Raw genomic sequence first — 23,388 nt, 5'->3', positions numbered from 1 at the left:
CACCCATGTGGGGAATCGAACCTGGGTCTTCCATGTGACGAGCAAACACTTTAACCACTAGGCTACCCCACCGCCCCTGTCGACGCAAAACTATATACCGTTCAGAGCATATTTTTATAATAAGGGACACATGTATCATCGTTTTGTTTGGCGAGGTAAGTAGTTTCTGTGATATATTCCAACAAAATGTCACATTAACACATCAACAGAGATGATATATAACGAGTAATGGCTGTCAATAAAAGTAGTCATTAATGGTTGTAATGGGCACAACCGCAGAAACTAGGACTCACTGTGTGTCGTGTATAGAAGACACTAAATAATTCAACGGCCTGCAACACTGTCGATAAACGCGGATTAATGAGGGAACTGCGTCTCCATTTTGAGGAACGAACACGATGTCAATCACACAGATCATGGATTACGCGTTGAACCGGAAGTACAATAGTGACGTCAAATGGGATTGTTCTATGGGTGTACGTGACGTCACACCATTGTTCCCGAGGACGGAATCATGTACTGATCGAGACTGCACCGGCCACACTGTCAATATGTTTACATTGGCAGGCGTGCAGAGGGTCGTCTGCTGTGCTTGGCAGTAGGCAATGACTTCTAACTCATCTGGATCGGGATAAACAAGTTCCTGGATATGACAGATTTGTTCGAGGTGGTCAAGAGAAATAGCTTTCGGCAGGTAAGATTCTGTGATAAGGTAAGCGTGTCCATATTTGGTAAACATCTCGTTTGGACGGGGTAGGGAAAATATGTAACTGTCTCTACAATCAGAAACAGGTAACGTGAGACAACTAAAGTACCTTTGAAATAACCATCACTATTTATTCTTACTATTTGTTTCGGTAGTACAGTGCAGTTCTTGATCTATTTCTAGTCATAGGATTTGTCTGGAGAAACAAACGACCCTTTAGTACAAATGTGTGAAATTATCAGATATTAGCACAGTAGTGTTGCCCAAGATGGCCTTTTCCCCCCAAAACGCCCAGGTCTGAAGTGGATTTTTACTTCTATGGCATTTTGTCCGTGGCACAAAACAAACCTTGCCGGGCAGCACAGTGTCGCCACATTGTAGTAAAGAGAGTATTGGTTGTTCTTGTCAAACATCAGCAGCCTGATACGTTCCCACCTACGAGTTCAATTGTCAACCTTTTCACGAGACACAATAGACATGATATTTCACAAAAGGCAAATGTTTCATTGCTTGTGTAATTTTCACGTCGTGGTGATATTGATTTAGACTAAACGTCGCGGTAGTTCGGCGAAGACTGTAATGTCACCCAGTAAAATATGGAATATATATTCTCAGCTCCCTGGTTGCAGTTCGCTGTCCATAATATCGATCACTATTTGCCTGGTCAAGACTTGATAGGGCCTTCCAGGGGTGGAAATAACCCATTGCCCGACGCCCCAGTCCAGTGTTTTTTTTCTGTCGGGCAAGCAAATTTGTATATCACACTGTACCGGTGTTCAGTTGACTTTCCAATATTAATTATGTTGTTTATTTAAAAAATCAACAAGAAAACGGCCGGTATAGTTGAAAAATTATCAGGGCAAGTGATTTTACATGTGCCACTGTACTGGAGTACACTAGCAATTTTAAAGTTATTTCCACTACTGCCATCGGATTTGAAAATATGTGTATACTGGGAAAATATGAGTCAGGTATTCCCAAATAATTGTTTACTAGTATATTTGAAACAATTGTTGAGGAAATAAATATCCGAAGTGATACAAAACAAGGACAATATGTTAATAAATCAATGGTTTAAATCAAGGCAAAACCTACACTTTTACAAAACGCAATTATTTTTGGTCCGGCTGCACAAAGCTATCTTAGCCCTAATGTCATCGTAACTCCCATACCTTAACATGGGATTGTGATTGTCATAGCGCTAAAGGTGCTTTCTTCAACGGGTCCCTGGTAAGCTCTACAATGGGATAGTGGATGATTAGATTTTCACCTCAACCCTGTGCTAGGGACTCATGGGGATCGCCTCCGGGGTGAAGAGGGTAAAACGTCTGCACGGAGAGCGGGGGTTCGATCTTTGGCGGCCCCATGCCAAATTGCGTTAAAAGATACTTGGCACGAGTGAGTGAGTTTAGTTTTACGCCACACTCAGCAATATTCCAGCTATATGGCGGCGGTCTGTAAATAATCGGTTTTTATATAATGAAGTCGGGACCAGACAATCCAGTGACCAACATCATAAGCATCGATCTATGCAATTGGCATGTGTCAACCAAGTCAGCGAGTCTGACTACCCGATCCCGTTAGTCGCCTCCTACGAAAATCATGGGTAACTGAAGATCAATTCTAACCCGGATCTTCACGGGTCAGCGCTTGGCATGAAAGGGATAAGACAAGGATTGATCGGTTTGGAGTCTGTATACCTAATCTGAGCGGGGTATCCATGTTTAAACTGCGGGTTGGTATCTCAGCCTGGTCGAGCTCTACATAACCAGCATTAACCCAGAAAACGCACACGCACCCACGCTTGTGCGATATGTATATGTGTAGCAATCCTGCACGCGATATAAAACGCAATTTCACCTCAGCTCTCCACGTGAAGTGAAAACGCAATTTTCACATTCTCACCCATACCTGTAGTGGGTCGCCTGTCTGTTTGAATGGCGTTGGGGTATAAATAGATAATCGATAACAACAGAAGGTTAACCAGCTTGATTCATTATTAATCTTCTTCAAACTCGACATTCCACCAAACCTTTAACTGATCCCGTGACATCGATAAATCGAAACATGACGAATATAATTTACCTGTCCAGTGGTATGCCCACTGCATTGAAGTGGACACTCAAAAACAGGAACAGGGCTCGAGAATACAGCGGTTGTTGTCAATTCAATTACATTCAACGCTTTATTGTTCAAAAGGCCACAGGCCCACAGACTGTCGAGTTACATATATTTCAATACAACAACATACAATATGGTTAACAATGGGAAGCTTGGCGTAATTTTAAAGCATGGTGTATAAACAGAGCAAAATGTTTTTAAAATTGGGTAGTAGGGTTATTGCAAGATAACAAATTCTTAAAATTATATATAGACATGAAGTTATATGGAGGTAAATACTTAGAGCTTAGTTGACCATAGATGGGACAGACGTAGATGAAATGGTACTCGTTTTTGGCTCCATTATTACATATTTTGCAAAGTCGGGCTGATTTCTCGATGCCGTGGTGTCTTCCTTTGTTCACTTCCGATCCACTGAGACCAAGTCGGAATCGTATAAGGAATTTTCGACGAGATTTAGATTGAATGTTGATTTGATTTAGATAAGCGGCGGGCTCTTTGATGTTGCCCATGTTGTAATCGCTAGTTACTACATGGTTTCGCCCTACTGATTCTCTCGTGTGCCGAAACTATGACGTCATTGTAAACAGGTTTCGCCAGAAGGAAGTTGAGATACACTGTAGAACATAAAAACAAGTACAATGTTGACAAATTTATTTAGGAAAAAATGAATATCATTTTAAAACAATTGTAATAAACTACAAAAAGAGCAAAGAAATTAGATTGTTTTCAATCTGGAATTAAAAGTTAAAGATGCAGTTTTGATACACAATAGATGGTGTGGACGCCGCCGTCTCCGTGACTTACAGTGGCAGAGGGCTCCGTTTTCATTGGTTTAGGTGCAAGAGGTGGATCCAGTTTGTTTTCGATGCCTGACAACATATAATATGGTCCCATCTGATCAGTCCCGACCAAAATTTGAATAGCTTGTAGGCTTCTATGTTCATCACAGGCTCGGAGTCCGAAACGTTTACAGTTGTAGAAGAACACTGTGTTCTGGAGACTTTGGCTGGTTTTATCCCCAAGCAATTCCTTATCCCATAAAGTTTTATCGGTTTCTTCGCTGATGGGTTCATCTTGTTTAACAGTCGTGCTGATACCTTTTGCTGTTAATCTTCGCATCTCGGCACTCAGAACTTGTCGGAAACGCTAGTTTTTGCGAATCCAAAAAGTTAACGCCGATGTTTCCCATTTCCCGCATGCGACGTAGCAAACCGGCACCTAAGAGATAGAGGGTTTTGGGTGGATATTCTGAACCATCTACCTTTCGCACTTCCAACACAAACCTGGACAGATAGTTGTTTACATCGGCGGATGTAAAGTCTTTGATCTCTGGCACACAAATATCTTGTCGGGATCCTCGCCTTTGGTCGAAAACACGCATCGCCCACTTCGTGTTATTTCGAGTGTTCTTACTTTCAGCATCAGCTATGCGTTGCAAAATATCGTCTTCTGATACGATTTTCGCAAATCGTTCAGTTTGAGCGGGTGGATCAACAGGATTGGTAATGTCATCAGGCCTACTTTCTTCAGAAAATGGGTCGAATTAAGGAACAAATAATCCAACACCTGGTCAATTTGGTCGCTCCCACTCACTTCGTAAAGGTTCAAAGACTGGGATAAAGTTAGGTCCTCAAACTTTAAATCCAACTCCATCGCCTCACCAACTTGGGAAAGTGTAATATCATCAATTTCATCATTCCAATCATTCACGCTATCACTGCTGGGTATGAACGTTGTTTCCACGTCCTCCATGGTAGAGAATTACCTGTACCAATGAATGAATGACTGAATGATATATTCATATTTGACGTGACATTAATATAGACCTATCCACTGCTTAGTTTAATATTTTAATAATACCGTGGCATACAACTGATACTGTCTTTAAATAAAATATATTAAAAAGTTTCAATGATAACGGGTTTCTATTCAGTCAGCTGACGTGTGTCAATCCAAAACTGTTTTCGTGGATTACTGTTTCAAGGGATACTGAAATGTCTAAAAAATACATACATTTAAATTTTTTAAAAAAGCCCCACATTTATCCATTAAATGTATTTAAATAATTTCAGTGGTAAAATTCTCTTTGTGTTTGTAATTTTAAGTGATGTAAATGCAAAACGGTTTCTATGGATTCAAGTGATTTGAAACGTTGATTCTAAACAATCGTTTAGATGAATAGTTTCTAAATATTTAAAGCACAAGATAAGGGCTCGAGTTCAAGTGTATATTTACTGTCCATTTGATGTTTATCAGTGTCAGTGCATCTTCCATTATCCTGAGTATTATGTTTCCATTCGCTTGAAAACAGACCCGTGAAGACCCGGGTTAGAATTGATCTTCAGTAACCCACGCTTGTCGTAAGAGGCCACTAACTGGATCGGGTGGTCAGGCTCGCTGACTTGGTTGACACATGTCATAGTTCCCAATTGCGTAGATCAATGTTCATACTGTTGATGACTGGACTGTCTGGTCTAGACTCAATTATTTACAGACCGCCGCTATATAGCTGAATTATTGTGCGGAGTAAAACTAAACTTACTCACTCGTTTGAAAAGTTATTCTATTCCTCTTTCAGCATTATTGTGTCAAACGTACGGTTCTCTCGAAGTAACTGCTTGTTCACTTCGTAGTCCTTGTTCACTTATTTTACGACTGTGTCGAATTTCGGATAAGACGAACTATTTACGTAGGTCCCTTTAACTGCCACGCAACAGTGTCTGACTAGTCACTTCCGAAGCTATATGATTTTCTTTCCCCCAGGTGAAGCTGCTTTTGGAGGCCGGATATGACGTCAACGCCCGCAACGAGCGCATGGAGACGCCTCTTATGGCATGTGTGATGTATGTCCACGACCAAGACTGCAGATTTGGCGTCATTAAGCTACTATTGGCGTCCGGCGCCGACATAAACCTTCAAAACGGCCGCGGCCAGTCGGTGATCATGTACGGTTGTATTCTGAACCAGCTGGATTCAGTTATGCAGCTTCTCCAATTCGTAAGTTGTGATGTCAAATATTTCTTACCCAATAACGAACGAACTATATAACTGATTATTCGTTACGGTAACAATACTAGAATACCCACGCATTGTCCAGGTGTACAGAACAACGGTTCACAAAAAATCAACTATCACTTGAAAACCCCAGGTTTTCAAAACACTGCAGCCTTCTGTGCATCACCTGACCGCACAGTATCGCTTTAATGCCAAAGAAAAGAAATGGTCTGGTCTGATTACTTGCATCATATTTTAAGAACAAAACTAAGGTGTCACGATAAAAATAAAATGCAAAAGAGACCAACAATTTACAATTTTGAATTAAAATTTTAGATTTATTATTGTTAAACGAACACTCACTGGTATTATAACACGCTTCTGTTACATTACACATCCGATATTATTAGGGGCGGTGGGGTAGTCTAGTGGTTAAAGCGTTGGCTCGTCACGCCGAAGACCCGGGTTCGAATCCCCACATGGGTACAATGAGTGAAGCCCATTTCTGGTGTCCCCCGCTGTGATATTGCTGGAATATTGCTAAAAGCGGCGTAAAACCAAACTCAGTCAGTCAGTCAGTCCGACATTATTAGAACTGATTTCATTCAACTTCTCCAACTCTCCAGGGGCGGATACAGCTTTTTGAGAAAGGGGGTGTGCACACTATTGAGAAAACGAGGGGTGCACACTTCATTTTCACCCGAGTTTCAATGGTCATTTAATATACTTTCAGGGCAAAGGGGGATGGGGTGGTGGCTTTGGTGTTAGCACACCCCTGCACCCCCACTCTGGATCCGCCTATGCTCTCAGGCATTTAGCTTGAGACTCACACTATATTACTCATGTCACGTTTTCAGGACAAAACTGATAAAACTCACGCCAAACTGGGGTCATATATAAAAAAAAGTAAAACTCCGTATAAAATCACACAAATTGATCTGAATGCGAATACACAATGCCACAAAGAAATACGTGTTATATTTAGGATTAGGCTACACTTTCTCAGTAAAGTACAGATTCCAGTACCTTTGTTGGGTCCCATCTGGCATTCAAACACTCTCAGATCTAGATCTAGGCTCCTAATCGCCAGCACACAAGGTCAGCCATCTATATCACTCCATGTGGAACCTGCGACGGCTGAGTGGGTTAGATGGTTGACTTTGCGTACTCTGCATCTTACGTGTGTGCAAAGAAATAAGCTGTTCTTCAACGTTGCCTTGAAACAGACGAGTAGCAGCTGACGCCCTGAATCATCGACTTAATTTATTGTCTTCGTCACAAAACACGTCATCAGAAATGTCTGACATCTTGTCAACTTTCCCATTCAACCATAAGATCGTGAACATGCCACGTGCCCGGTATTACCACTGATCACGTGACTTTCTGCACGTGCAATTAAGTTGTCAGTGCCTTTTTGCAGGTAGAGCTGTTAGAGCAAAGTAAGTGATCCCCCCGCATGTCATGTACCAAATCAATTATCCCCTCCCTCCATCCCATATTTCCAAGCATAATTTTTAATATTTTAATGTACAAACTTGCTGATCCCCTCTAGTACATGTGTATACAATCACCCACGCACGCACACACACACACACACACACACACACACACCCACATCCCCAGAAGAAAATGGGTGCCCCCACCCATCCCCACCCCCACAGTAATAAATTATGAACGGTCCGTTATCCTTCAGTTGCAGCTTGCTGATTTTCAGATAAGATATTAAAATGTGATGAAGCAAACTGACAAGACGAAGGTAGATTTCGGTTTGAAATAACTTTAACAATGAATTTCTCAGACATACCCAATTTGGACAATACTTTACCTACAAATGAATCCGTGAAGATCCAGGTTAGAATATTGATCTTCAGTAACCCATGCTTGTCGTACGAGGCGACTAGCGCGATCGGGTGGTCAGACTCGCTGACTTGGTTGACACATGTCATCGGTTCCCAATTGCGCAGACCGATCCTCATGCTGTTGATCACTGGATTGTCTGGTCCTGACTCAATTATTTACAGACCGCCGCCATTTGGCTGGAATATTGCTGAGTGCGGCGTAAAACTAAACTCACTCACTCACCTACAAATGAAATCTTTGGAAAGTCATTCACCTCTTGACTATATTTGTCGTTTAATAGGTAACATTAACAAACAGTACAGTATGAATTTCAATAAAATTAGTAAGGGATTTCGTATCTGTCATTTAAAGAGGTTTCTGAAATATATACCTGGTGTGCATTTCAAGGCTTGATTATGTACTAGAAGCAACATCGTCTTTGCTATTATTTTCTTTAAAAACTCCTCCTATTATTTGGTAGACATGTCGAAGCTGATTGTAGTCTTGCTCTTTGACATGTTCCATGAATACCATGAAAGATATACATAAATAATAATTAGTATGTCCACTTTAAAATTCTGATTTTAAAAACTCTATTTTGTATTAATCAGTATGAAATTACTCATGCCTGTGTTATGTCGTTACGTGTATTGTGGTGAAACATGAAATTTTTTTGATATCGCAAATGGACTAAACTGCCAGCAACACAATATAACATAATGACAGTTTTATAGGTATAGATATATTTGTTTTAATTAGTGATCAGGGAACTATTTTATTTGTCTTGGTCAGTGTGCGAAATAGTTTCCAAATTTTGCTAGCCAGTCGGGCTAGCTATGCTGGAAAGTTACTAGCCCACAAAATATTTCACGAGCCCGAAATTTGAATGTAGAAACTAAGCAAAAGTTTACAAAAAAGGTAAATTACCATAAATAACCAATGACCCCATGAAAATTCACTAGCCAGTCGGGCCAGTGACTGGGGATTTACTGTCCCGATTGGATTTTTACTAGCCACGGTCCCGCTGGCCCGTGGCTATTTCGCACACTGGTCTTGGTACAGTATACAAGGTATGTTGCACTGAACTTCGTTTGGGGATCCAGGTCCATATATGACTAAGATATAGCTTACATTCAACTTAAGTCGATTTGTTTATAAAAAAACAAAAACAAATGTGTACATTGGAATCATTCCTCCAAAGTAGCTCTACAATTAGATTTATATAGACACATTCCTCTTATCTGTATACATTGCCACGTGGCACTGGCAATCTAGATTTGTCTTTGGTTGAATACCACACACATCTTACAAAAATGAGGGATGAAAGAACATACACCGAGGTATTTTTTATGTAATTAAAGATTGAAAGAACTTGTTAAATTTGATTGTATCCATTCAACCATCACTCATTTCCGAAACAGTTTGAAAGCAAGAAGTCTGTGGCTGTGATTTGTTTTCATACAAATAGTTTGGTTAAGTGAAGGCCTTTATTGGTTGGTTTTGGGGGAAATGACCCCAACTGTCTTTCAAATGGTGTGAATTTGTGCCGAAAACAGCATATTTATTTATTTTCAACGACAAACAGTTTGAGATACCAATACAGTTGGTAATTATGTGTTACAGATTAAGATAAAAATGCAGCAGAGAGGGTTCGGGTGATCCTGGCACAGTCAGGCTGGTAAGGCTCATCATCAGCTCAGGGCCCTAGCCCACTCTACACGCAGACCAGACAGCGAATTGGACTTCTCCCAGGAAACACTGCCTAGTCGAACCCACCAAGAACTTTCCGGAGAATATGAAGACTCCCCAACACTGCAGCCTTCTGCATTACCCAGAGTGTCAGAAGGGCTGTGCTCCCGGTGAAGAACCCCGTCACTCTCCTGATCTGCGACAAGAGATCAGGAGGTACCAAACCAAGGGCACCGAGAAAAATGGGGAGCCTGACGATAGTGTACTTGGGACGCAGGCCAGATATTTTAAAGGCGAGGTCCGCATATTTATCATGCTTTTCCTGAATCTTGCCAATCACATTGCTGTCAGAAGGGACAGAAAACGCAAGGATATAAACAGATTCATTGGCCTTATCACAAAGGACAAGATCAGATTTGTTGACTGGAATTCTTCTGAGGCTGAATATGGTAAAAAAAATGGTAAAGCGGCTATTTGAAAATCCAAAATCTCGGGACCTCACAGCATTCAAGTTTCCTCAATCAACATCACTGGTGTTCTTGCTGCCGTCCCGAAACAACCCCTTCCAGGACACGTGACCTTATGTAAAGTTCCCCTGTGGACACGTGTTCTGCCGTCAGATCGGTGAAGAATGAAACGTGAATTATAAGTGAAGAGAACTCTTTGCTACTCACATGATCCCCATCGCAAGTCTACTCCACTGGACACGTCGACGTGATGGCGTCAGAATTCGCCGTCGGAATGAGCGTCTGGGGCGGGTGACGTCGTCAAACTGTTCTGGCAGACACACCTCTGTTGCCAGGTATGGTGCGGGATGTAGGCATTGATAGTTTGAACCCGTGTCGTTATTGATGGGCTGCCATTACGGGAACGGTTTAAAACTGCATTGTTTTACTGAAGACGTCGCCATAATAATAATAATCTATTTATATAGGGCCGAGTACTAGCTAGGCTGCTCACAGACGCTTCAAGTAGTCTCGTAATGCCAGTTTAATGTCTGAGGAGAATAGATGTGTATTGAGGTGGCGGCGGAAAGCCTGTACAGAGCGTGCAGACTTTAAAGTAGGAGGAAGTTTGTTCCATACTTGAAAGGTCAATCGCCATAAGTACCAAATGGTGTTTCTATGTACTTTGAATTGAGGGGCGGTGGGGTAGACTAGTGGTTTAAGCGTTCGCTCGTTACGCCGAAGACCTGGATTCGATTCCCCACATGGGAACAATGTTGTAAGCCCATTTCTGGTGTCCCCCGCCGTGATATTGCTGGAATATTGCTAAAAGCGGCGTAAAACTAAACTCACTCACTCACGTCACGCCGTGTGGCACCAGACTGAAGCATATCTATCTGTCATTTCCCCCGAGGCTTGGCATGTGGAATATGTTCCACAATAGGGGTGTTTTTCTAACTTCTGCACTTCTAAACATTGAGTTGAAATGATAAGCGTCTGGTGGTGTGTTTTCTCCACTATAGCATGCTTCTTGCAAATTTCGTGCATTTCGAAGAAGCCAATCTCCATGTTTGAACCGATAGTGAGTATTTTGTCATTACAATTGCACAGAAAAGTAACTATAAGGTAAATATATAGTTGGTCCCGTTCAGGAAATCAACTGAGATATATACTGAACCGCAAAAGAAACGTCACCTTTCAAAACTAAATACAAAATTTTGTTCTTACAAGGTGGCGTTTTTATTATGATTTTACCGCGTTGTTAACGTTTTTCAGTCCAAATTGACAGTTATTGCCAACATTAGTGTGCTTTCTGATGAAAAAGCATGCCTAAAAAGCACACTTAAAAAGACAGACGTGGTGAAAGGTTCCGTGTACATTCGTGAAAATGAAAATTCACGTGCATATCGTGACAACCCTACCAATGAAAGCGAGTCCGAAACTGAAATTATTCTTGTTTTGCCACAATCGCCATGCCAGACTCCGCGGAGGGTAGCCAATCATTGTAATGTTCATGTTAGGACAATCTACAGACTACAGGAGCGGTATCAGGCCAGTAACAGCATGTAAGACCGTCCACGACCTTCCGTTACATCACAACGTCATGACCGACAAATTGTGTGCAACCATCTGCAGGATCACTTCACCAGAGCGGCGGGCCCAGCACGACAGACCATTGGGACTCACAACAGACCCATAAGTGAGGATACAGTGTGTCGATATTTGCGCGGAAAAAAACTCTGCTGTCACAGACCATATCGTGGTCCTGTCCTCACCGCTCGTTACCGCCCAAACCGACTGCAATGAGTAACTCACCATCGAAATTGGCGCTATTGATATTTTCAGAACTGTGCTTTTATTTTGATGAAAGCCGATATTGTGTTTCGACAGCCGATGGCAGAGTGAGAGTATGGCGAAGGCGTGGGGAACTGTTTTCCAATTAGTGTATTGTTGAAACAGACATCGGTTGGTCCAAGCATCATGCTGTGGGGTGCAATCTGTCTAAACCAGAGAGTTGGACCCGTGGTATTCCAGAATCTCGGTCCAGGACGAGGAAATGGCGTGACAGCTTCTCGCTATATTGACCAAATCATAAGACCCAACATTGTACCACATTTTGGACGTCACAGAAGTCACATCTTCCAGCAAAACGACACCCGTGCCCACCAGCCAGAGCAACACTGGACTTCCTAAGACATCATGGCATCCAAACCCTACAATGGCCTGCACTCAGTCCTGATTTAAGCCAAATAGAACACCTTTGGGACGAGATTCAAAGGTGAGGTGAGGTGAAATTGGGTTTAACGTCGCGCTGGAGAATATGTCGCTCATATGACGTGCATGCGTGTGTATGTGTAGGTGCGGCTGCTTGTACTAGCCCAGACTGAAGCTAGCCCACTGAGATACCAAGCCGCAGTGAAGCATGAATACCCCACTCAGACACATTATACTGACTCCGAGCCAACCAGTCCTTGTTGTACCCATTAATGCCGAACGCCAGGCAGGGACCAACAAGTACCATATTTTAACGTCTTTTGGTATGACGCGGTCGGGGATCGAACCCGCGACCTTCCGCTCTCCGGGCGGACGCTCTAACCACTACACAACGGAGGCGGTCGAGATTCCAAGGATACTGAATGACCTGCAACCGAGGGCGACAACTGCGGCTGGATCCGATCAAGCATTTCGCAGAGTATAGCCCCAAGCGCCTATGGCCTTCATCAACCGTCTAATTCCGTCCATGTACAGGCGATGCAACGTCGTGATCGATGCCCATGGAGGTGACACACGATACTGACTATGAGGTATCCTAATGATATCATTTCTGGTGATTTTGTTTGTGTAAAATGTGATTCCCGAAAATGTGTTGACCATAACTGTCAAGTTTGAACTCAGTCCTCCGTTTTGATTGTTAATCAGAGCGAATAAAAATGTGTGCTTTAAGAAACCTCTGTCGGTGTGGCGTTTCTTTTGCGGTTCAGTAAATTTACATCTACCTTATATGAATCTGTTCATAGTCCATAAAGTGGAAGCATGAATAAATCAAACATATACCGACCTTTTAACGGTCTATGAATGTCGGGTTTATTTAAAGTTTCTCTTTTCTGTTTATTTATGTTGGTGTGAGTCACATGTTGGTGATGATCGCGGTGATACTGAACGGGGTGGCTTATGTTGTAAACGGGTATATTGATGCGTTGAACGGGTAAATTCAGGGCATTTTAGCGGGATGGTTCAGTTTCGGGTGTATCGATGTTTGGAATTTTTAGGTTTGGGAAATTTGAAGGGGTAGTTGATGTTGCAAACGGGTATTTTGAGATGTTGAACGGAACGATTCAGGACATTATGGTTGGCAGGTTAATTGGTTTGTTGTTTAACGCCGCACTCAGCAATATTCCAGCTATATGGCGGCGGTCTGTAAATAATCAAGTCTGGACCAGGCAACCCAGTGATCAACAGCATGGGCATCGATCTACCCAATTGGGAACTATGACATGTGTCAACCAAGTCAGCGAGCCTGACCACCCGATCCAGTTAGTGGCCTCTTACGACAAGCGTGGGTTACTGAAGATCAATTCTAACCCGGGTCTTCACGGGTCTGTTTTCAAGCGAATGGAAACATAATACTCAGGATAATGGAAGATGCACTGACACTGATAAACATCAAATGGACAGTAAATATACACTTGAACTCGAGCCCTTATCTTGTGCTTTAAATATTTAGAAACTATTCATCTAAAAGATTGTTTAGAATCAACGTTTCAAATCACTTGAACCCATGGAAACCGTTTTGCATTAACATCACTTAAAATGACAAACAAATGACACGTGTCAACCAAGTCAGCGAGCCTGACCACCCGATCCCGTTAGTCGCCTTTTACGACAAGCGTGGGCTACTGAAGATCAATTCTTACCCAGATCTTCAAGGGTCCAGGAAGTTATGAACGTGCAGACATTGAACGGGTATATCCCGCAGGAAGTGTTGAATGAGTAGATTCCTGAATTGTTGAATGAGTAGATTCCTGAAGTGTTGAATGAGTAGATTCCTGAAGTGTTGAATGCGTAAATTCCTGAAATGTTGAATGAGTAGATTCCTGAAGTGTTGAATGAGTAGATTCCTGAAATGTTGAATGAGTAGATTCCTGAAATGTTGAATGAGTAGATTCCTGAAATGTTAAATGAGTAGATTCCTGAAATGTTAAATGAGTAGATTCCTGAAATGTTGAATGAGTAGATTCCTGAAGTGTTGAATGAGTAGATTCCTGAAATGTTGAATGAGTAGATTCCTGAAATGTTGAATGAGTAGATTCCTGAAATGTTGAATGAGTAGATTCCTGAAGTAAACATTCCTGAAATGTTGAATGCGTAGATTCCTGAAATGTTAAATGAGTAGATTCCTGAAATGTTGAATGAGTAGATTCCTGAAATGTTGGATGAGTAGATTCCTGAAGTGTTGAATGAGTAGATTCCTGAAATGTTAAATGAGTAGATTCCTGAATTGTTGAATGCGTAGATTCCTGAAATGTTGAATGAGTAGATTCCTGAAGTGTTGAATGGGTAGACTCCTGAAATGTTGAATGAGTAGATTCCTGAATTGTTGAATGCGTAGATTCCTGAAATGTTGAATGAGTAGATTCCTGAAGTGTTGAATGAGTAGATTCCTGAAATGTTGAATGAGTAGATTCCTGAAGTAAACATTCCTGAAATGTTGAATGCGTAGATTCCTGAAATGTTAAATGAGTAGATTCCTGAAATGGTGAACGAGTAGATTCCTGAAATGTTGGATGAGTAGACTCCTGAAGTGTTGAATGAGTAGATTCCTGAAATGTTAAATGAGTAGATTCCTGAAATGGTGAATGAGTAGATTCCTGAAATGTTGAATGAGTAGATTCCTGAAGTGTTGAATGAGTAGATTCCTGAAATGTTGAATGAGTAGATTCCTGAAATGGTGAATGAGTAGATTCCTGAAGTAAAGATTCCTGAAATGTTAAATGAGTAGATTCCTGAAATGTTGAATGAGTAGATTCCTGAAATGTTGAATGAGTAGATTCCTGAAGTAAAGATTCCTGAAATGTTAAATGAGTAGATTCCTGAAATGTTAAATGAGTAGATTCCTGAAATGTTGAAAGAGTAGATTCCTGAAATGTTGAATGAGTAGATTCCTGAAGTAAAGATTCCTGAAATGTTAAATGAGTAGATTCCTGAAATGGTGAATGAGTAGATTCCTGAAATGTTGAATGAGTAAATTCCTGAAATGTTGAATGAGTAAATTCCTGAAATGTTGAATGAGTAGATTCCTGAAATGTTGAATGAGTAAATTCCTGAAATGTTGAATGAGTAGATTCCTGAAATGTTGAATGAAATGTTGAATGAGTAGATTCCTGAAATGTTGAATGAGTAGATTCCTGAAATGTTGAATGAGTAGATTCCTGAAATGTTGAATGAGTAGATTCCTGAAATGTTGAATGAGTAGATTCCTGAAATGTTGAATGAGTAAATTCCTGAAATGTTGAATGAGTAGATTCCTGAAATGTTAAAATGAGTAGATTCCTGAAATGTTAAATGAGTAGATTCCTGAAATGGTGAATGAGTAGATTCCTGAAATGTTGAATGAGTAAATTCCTCAAATGTTGAATGAGTAGATTCCTGAAATGTTGAATGAGTAGATTCCTGAAATGTTGAATGAGTAGATTCCTGAAATGTTGAATGAAATGTTGAATGAGTAGATTCCTGAAATGTTGAATGAGTAGATTCCTGAAATGTTGAATGAGTAGATTCCTGAAATGTTGAATGAGTAGATTCCTGAAATGTTGAATGAGTAAATTCCTGAAGTGTTGAATGAGTAGATTCCTGAAATGTTGAATGAGTAGATTCCTGAAATGTTGAATGAGTAGATTCCTGAAATGTTGAATGAGTAGATTCCTGAAATGTTGAATGAGTAAATTCCTGAAATGTTGAATGAGTAGATTCCTGAAGTGTTGAATGAGTAGATTCCTGAAATGTTGAATGAGTAGATTCCTGAAATGTTGAATGAGTAGATTCCTGAAATGTTGAATGAGTAGATTCCTGAAATGTTGAATGAGCAGATTCCTGAAATGTTGAATGAGTAGATTCCTGAAATGTTGAATGAGCAGATTCCTGAAATGTTGAATGAGTAGATTCCTGAAATGTTGAATGAGTAGATTCCTGAAGTGTTGAATGAGTAGATTCCTGAAGTGTTGAATGAGTAGATTCATGAAATGTTGAATGAAATGTTGAATGAGTAGATTCCTGAAATGTTGAATGAGTAGATTCATGAAATGTTGAATGAAATGTTGAATGAGTAGATTCATGAAATGTTGAATGAAATGTTGAATGAGTAGATTCATGAAATGGTGAATGAAATGGTGAATGAGTAGATTCCTGAAGTGTTGAATGAGTAGATTCCTGAAATGTTGAATGAAATGTTAAATGAGTAGATTCCTGAAGTGTTGAATGAGTAGATTCCTGAAATGGTGAATGAGTAGATTCATGAAATGTTGAATGAAATGTTGAATGAGTAGATTCCTGAAATGTTGAATGAGTAAATTCCTGAAATGTTGAATGAGTAGATTCCTGAAATGTTGAATGAGTAGATTCCTGAAATGTTGAATGAGTAGATTCCTGAAATGTTGAATGAGTAAATTCCTGAAATGTTGAATGAGTAGATTCCTGAAATGTTGAATGAGTAGATTCCTGAAATGTTGAATGAGTAGATTCCTGAAATGTTAAATGAGTAGATTCCTGAAATGTTAAATGAGTAGATTCCTGAAATGGTGAATGAGTAGATTCCTGAAATGTTGAATGAGTAAATTCCTGAAATGTTGAATGAGTAGATTCCTGAAATGTTGAATGAGTAGATTCCTGAAATGGTGAATGAGTAGATTCCTGAAATGTTGAATGAGTAGATTCCTGAAATGTTGAATGAGTAAATTCCTGAAATGTTGAATGAGTAGATTCCTGAAATGTTGAATGAGTAAATTCCTGAAATGTTGAATGAGTAGATTCCTGAAATGTTGAATGAGTAGATTCCTGAAATGTTGGATGAGTAGATTCCTGAAATGTTGAATGAGTAGATTCCTGAAATGTTGAATGAGTAGATTCCTGAAGTAAAGATTCCTGAAATGTTGGATGAGTAGATTCCTGAAATGTTGAATGAGTAAATTCCTGAAATGTTGAATGAGTAGATTCCTGAAATGTTGAATGAGTAGATTCCTGAAATGTTGAATGAGTAGATTCCTGAAATGGTGAATGAGTAGATTCCTGAAATGTTGAATGAGTAGATTCCTGAAATGTTGAATGAGTAAATTCCTGAAATGTTGAATGAGTAGATTCCTGAAATGTTGAATGAGTAAATTCCTGAAATGTTGAATGAGTAGATTCCTGAAATGTTGAATGAGTAGATTCCTGAAATGTTGGATGAGTAGATTCCTGAAATGTTGAATGAGTAAATTCCTGAAATGTTGAATGAGTAGATTCCTGAAATGTTGAATGAGTAGATTCCTGAAATGTTGAATGAGTAGATTCCTGAAATGTTGAATGAAATGTTGAATGAGTAGATTCCTGAAATGTTGAATGAGTAGATTCCTGAAATGTTGAATGAGTAGATTCCTGAAATGTTGAATGAGTAGATTCCTGAAATGTTGAATGAGTAGATTCCTGAAATGTTGAATGAGTAAATTCCTGAAATGTTGAATGAGTAGATTCCTGAAATGTTAAATGAGTAGATTCCTGAAATGTTAAATGAGTAGATTCCTGAAATGGTGAATGAGTAGATTCCTGAAATGTTGAATGAGTAAATTCCTCAAATGTTGAATGAGTAGATTCCTGAAATGTTGAATGAGTAGATTCCTGAAATGTTGAATGAGTAGATTCCTGAAATGTTGAATGAAATGTTGAATGAGTAGATTCCTGAAATGTTGGATGAGTAGATTCCTGAAATGTTGAATGAGTAGATTCCTGAAATGTTGAATGAGTAGATTCCTGAAATGTTGAATGAGTAAATTCCTGAAGTGTTGAATGAGTAGATTCCTGAAATGTTGAATGAGTAGATTCCTGAAATGTTGAATGAGTAGATTCCTGAAATGTTGAATGAGTAGATTCCTGAAATGTTGAATGAGTAAATTCCTGAAATGTTGAATGAGTAGATTCCTGAAGTGTTGAATGAGTAGATTCCTGAAATGTTGAATGAGTAGATTCCTGAAATGTTGAATGAGTAGATTCCTGAAATGTTGAATGAGTAGATTCCTGAAATGTTGAATGAGCAGATTCCTGAAATGTTGAATGAGTAGATTCCTGAAATGTTGAATGAGCAGATTCCTGAAATGTTGAATGAGTAGATTCCTGAAATGTTGAATGAGTAGATTCCTGAAGTGTTGAATGAGTAGATTCCTGAAGTGTTGAATGAGTAGATTCATGAAATGTTGAATGAAATGTTGAATGAGTAGATTCCTGAAATGTTGAATGAGTAGATTCATGAAATGTTGAATGAAATGTTGAATGAGTAGATTCATGAAAATGTTGAATGAAATGAAATGTTGAATGAGTAGATTCATGAAATGGTGAATGAAATGGTGAATGAGTAGATTCCTGAAGTGTTGAATGAGTAGATTCCTGAAATGTTGAATGAAATGTTAAATGAGTAGATTCCTGAAGTGTTGAATGAGTAGATTCCTGAAATGGTGAATGAGTAGATTCATGAAATGTTGAATGAAATGTTGAATGAGTAGATTCCTGAAATGTTGAATGAGTAAATTCCTGAAATGTTGAATGAGTAGATTCCTGAAATGTTGAATGAGTAGATTCCTGAAATGTTGAATGAGTAGATTCCTGAAATGTTGAATGAGTAAATTCCTGAAATGTTGAATGAGTAGATTCCTGAAATGTTGAATGAGTAGATTCCTGAAATGTTGAATGAGTAGATTCCTGAAATGTTAAATGAGTAGATTCCTGAAATGTTAAATGAGTAGATTCCTGAAATGGTGAATGAGTAGATTCCTGAAATGTTGAATGAGTAAATTCCTGAAATGTTGAATGAGTAGATTCCTGAAATGTTGAATGAGTAGATTCCTGAAATGGTGAATGAGTAGATTCCTGAAATGTTGAATGAGTAGATTCCTGAAATGTTGAATGAGTAAATTCCTGAAATGTTGAATGAGTAGATTCCTGAAATGTTGAATGAGTAAATTCCTGAAATGTTGAATGAGTAGATTCCTGAAATGTTGAATGAGTAGATTCCTGAAATGTTGGATGAGTAGATTCCTGAAATGTTGAATGAGTAGATTCCTGAAATGTTGAATGAGTAGATTCCTGAAGTAAAGATTCCTGAAATGTTGGATGAGTAGATTCCTGAAATGTTGAATGAGTAAATTCCTGAAATGTTGAATGAGTAGATTCCTGAAATGTTGAATGAGTAGATTCCTGAAATGTTGAATGAGTAGATTCCTGAAGTGTTGAATGAGTAGATTCCTGAAATGTTGAATGAGTAGATTCCTGAAATGTTGAATGAAATGTTGAATGAGTAGATTCCTGAAATGTTGGATGAGTAGATTCCTGAAATGTTGAATGAGCAGAATCCTGAAATGTTGAATGAGTAGATTCCTGAAATGTTGAATGAGTAGATTCCTGAAATGTTGAATGAAATGTTGAATGAGTAGATTCCTGAAATGTTGGATGAGTAGATTCCTGAAATGTTGAATGAGTAGATTCCTGAAATGTTGAATGAGTAGATTCCTGAAATGTTGAATGAGTAGATTCCTGAAGTGTTGAATGAGTAAATTCCTGAAATGTTGAATGAGTAGATTCCTGAAATGTTGAATGAAATGTTGAATGAGTAGATTCCTGAAATGTTGAATGAAATGTTGAATGAGTAGATTCCTGAAGTGTTGGATGAGTAGATTCCTGAAATGTTGAATGAGCAGATTCCTGAAATGTTGAATGAGTAGATTCCTGAAGTGTTGAATGAGTAGATTCCTGAAATGTTGAATGAGTAGATTCCTGAAATGTTGAATGAAATGTTGAATGAGTAGATTCCTGAAATGTTGAATGAGCAGATTCCTGAAATGTTGAATGAGTAGATTCCTGAAATGTTGGATGAGTAGATTCCTGAAATGTTGAATGAAATGTTGAATGAGTAGATTCCTGAAATGTTGAATGAGTAGATTCCTGAAATGTTGAATGAGTAGATTCCTGAAATGTTGAATGAGTAGATTCCTGAAATGTTGAATGAGTAGATTCCTGAAATGTTGAATGAGTAGATTCCTGAAATGTTGAATGAGTAGATTCCTGAAATGTTGGATGAGTAGATTCCTGAAATGTTAAATGAAATGTTGAATGAGTAGATTCCTGAAATGTTGAATGAGTAGATTCCTGAAATGTTGGATGAGTAGATTCCTGAAATGTTGAATGAAATGTTGAATGAGTAGATTCCTGAAATGTTGAATGAGTAGATTCCTGAAATGTTGAATGAGTAGATTCCTGAAATGTTGAATGAGTAGATTCCTGAAATGTTGAATGAGTAGATTCCTGAAATGTTGGATGAGTAGATTCCTGAAATGTTGGATGAGTAGATTCCTGAAATGTTGAATGAGTAGATTCCTGAAATGTTGAATGAGTAGATTCCTGAAATGTTGAATGAGTAGATTCCTGAAATGTTGGATGAGTAGAGGCAGGAGATGCTGAACGGTTTATGAAGGAATGTTCAGGAGAAGTTGAACAGGCGTAGTTCAAGACCTTTAAAGGGGTATGAGCTATTGGATGGGTATAATCGAGACTCAGACTCGACATTCAATGATGATTCCATAAAGTTCAGATGTTTATTTCCAACTAAGACATAGTCGTTGTTAATAATGCAATGACAGGAAGAGTATGAAGAGGTGTGTGTGTGTGTGTGTGTGTGCGCGCGCGCGTGCGTGTGTGTGCGTGCGTGTGTGTGTGTGTGTGTGTGTGTTGAGAGACTTTAAATTTACCTTCAAATTGATAAATCTTTACTTATAAATCTCATAGGTGGCCTATCGTACATTAGTAAAAGTTACTAAATTTAATCAGTAATAATCACTGACTAGATTTCAGAAAAACAGCTGGTTTAAGTTGTGAATTATCATTGATATTTACTGGACTTCAAATGATGTACTGACTACAATGGTGTCTTAACTAAGCTTGTACAACGTTCCACTACACTTTAATGAAGGTTCGTTCAACAACTGCTGTGGGAAGCTAAACTGGTTGGGTGGGGTTGCAACAACATTGATCAAATCCACTGGTACTGCTATGATTGAAAATCAATTATACTCTCTAAAATCAGAAAACGAAAGGTTGTGATTAATAGTTTATGAATGTATGCATGTTTTATATTTTCAGAACAGCCTCCGAGCGGATCTTACGGATGCCGATGGGAATACAGGTCTGATGTACGCATGCGCGCTTGGCCATATTGACATTGTCAAGGTCATCATTGATTATCACAAAAAAGGTCACATCAGCCTTGACCTTTTGAAGAAGAACTATGATGGAATGGGGGCATTGGAACATGCAGCTCAAGGAGGCCATCTTGACGTAGTGAAAATAATCTCTGGTTGTACAAAGGACCCAGATTCCAATCAGGAAACTTCCAACATGGCGACCGATTTCGAATGGGCTGAAGAACAAGCACCAAATCCGACCCCTACCAATCACAAATGGCAGTCAATGAATGAAAAGATGCACCAGTTTATACAGGAAGTTCAAGATGCATCGGTGGAAGAATCGTCCGACAAGATCACGCCGTCACCGTGCGCTGGATTACCTCCCCCTGATGTCATCATCACTGGCGAGGAATATGTTCAGAATGCAGCTAACAAACTTTCGGAAGAGAACAGCAAGCGGCCAACCAATCACCCTGTTGCGCCGTTGACGTCACCAAGATCGCCTTCTGTCAATCGTCGTCTGAAGTCTGCCGTCAGAAGAACCGCGGAACAGCTCAGTGATGAAGAGACGGAACTTAGTCTAGCAAGTCTGGGAGAGCTGGTTACAACTGTAAGAGAGTGTGCGAGGGAGATCAGAGAGATTTGTCATCACCCTGACAAAGATGAGAAAGCAAAGCAGTCCAAAAAAGAAAAAGGGGTCGGTAAGAAGGTAAAAAGTGAAAAATTCAAAATGGCTGATGTTGACAACGCTGATCTGAAGCGGAGACGAGCATCGGGGCCTGGGTTTCCAAGCAAAGACAGAAATCAGCCTGAACTGGATACTGACGTGGCCCTAAACCAGACCTGGCCCAAGAGGAGTCTCTCCTCTCTGAATGTCCGACTCTCTGCCTCCAACACATCATTGAACAGGGAGGATACAGGGAATAGATCACCATCCCCCACTGGGATGCAGCCCAGCGGCGAGTTCCATGACAAAACTCTTCTTCAAGAAAAGCATATCCTCGACAAGGTATTCTGTCGACTGAATAATTCCAAGGTTATATGGGGTGGAGACCCCCCTCCTCGAGAAACCAGCTCGAGGGAGCGACCATCCAAAGCCACAATGATGGTTCGGGATCAGTTCTCTTCTTATGGAGACCCGTTGCCCGGGATACATCGCAGCACCGGGTGTCTCCCGCCTGTCCGAGATGGAGGGAGGCTCCGGCAGGTGGTCCACAGACATGTGCATATCAAAGAGCCCGGGGGGCCCGGTCCGGAAAAAGAAGATTCCGTAGAAGGGTCGTGCTCAGACAGGGGGAAGGAGGAGGGGGAGGAGGAGATTATGGATGTGTGAAACAGATTCTTTTGTTGTTATTTTTTACTTTTTATACTTCGAATTCATCTCTCCCATTTGGGGAATGTTTGGCCGTTTTAGGGAGGAGTATCTATTGTATTATTTAGCGTCTCCACCATGACGGGCGCTTTGGTAAAACAACACAGTAATTACCGCGTGGGCGCTTAAAACTCACTGTGTTACGGGAATGCATGCTTTGGATCACACTTTGAATGTATTATTCAAGGATGGATTGTGACTGAAACATTTTATGCTTTATTTATGAGCCCATTTAACCAAAGATTTCAATTAATTCTATTCTCTTGAACATGTAACCTAATTGTTACCACCGCGTGTTTATTGCATGACTTTTAAGGGTGACCTTGACCATAAACAGCTTGCACCAACAAACCGTGTTTGGTTTGGTATTGGTGGTGGCATAAACAGTTCAATAAAGTTTTCGTTGGTCGTGATATGGAGACTGCCGCTGAAAAAGAATATCGACATCGGCGCTGAGATTAGGGCGTCCTTGGACACTAACCCAACTTATCCGTTTATTTGTTCCAACGATCGAACTATTTTGTGTGAACACGATTGGATCTCAACGTGTAATAACGATCAAACACAGGATCAGTCGGTTGTTATCGATCACCTGTTTCCTCCCACACTTGAATCACGATCGCCTTGAAGGCGGGATATGTTTTTATATTTCTGTGATATTTCTTGTTACATTGGCCAGAGTAAATGTTATCTGTGTTTTAACCTGCTTTTCACGTTTGTGTTTGTTTTTCACATGCAACCTTCGTTGTTATTGTCGGCGGTTTGGTAGCCTATAGTCCGTTTGGCTCAAAAGCGGAC

General features: G+C 39.9%; 1 protein-coding gene across 1 annotated transcript; it reads left to right on the top strand.

The window, feature by feature from the left end:
* Positions 1-510: 510 nt before the first annotated feature.
* On the top strand, positions 511-23,303 carry LOC124255004. Its single transcript, XM_046688843.1, has 3 exons — positions 511-694; positions 5,594-5,827; positions 21,175-23,303. Exons 1-3 carry the CDS (start codon positions 650-652, stop codon positions 22,549-22,551), a joined length of 1,656 nt encoding a protein of 551 aa, XP_046544799.1. The 5' UTR covers positions 511-649; the 3' UTR covers positions 22,552-23,303.
* Positions 23,304-23,388: the final 85 nt, after the last annotated feature.

Source organism: Haliotis rubra, unplaced genomic scaffold (assembly GCF_003918875.1).
Source record: "Haliotis rubra isolate DU_JTF1 unplaced genomic scaffold, ASM391887v1 Scf59, whole genome shotgun sequence".
NCBI lineage: Eukaryota > Metazoa > Mollusca > Gastropoda > Lepetellida > Haliotidae > Haliotis > Haliotis rubra.
The sequence above is the reverse complement of the archived record's forward strand: the minus strand, read 5'-3'. Positions and strand labels throughout refer to the sequence as shown.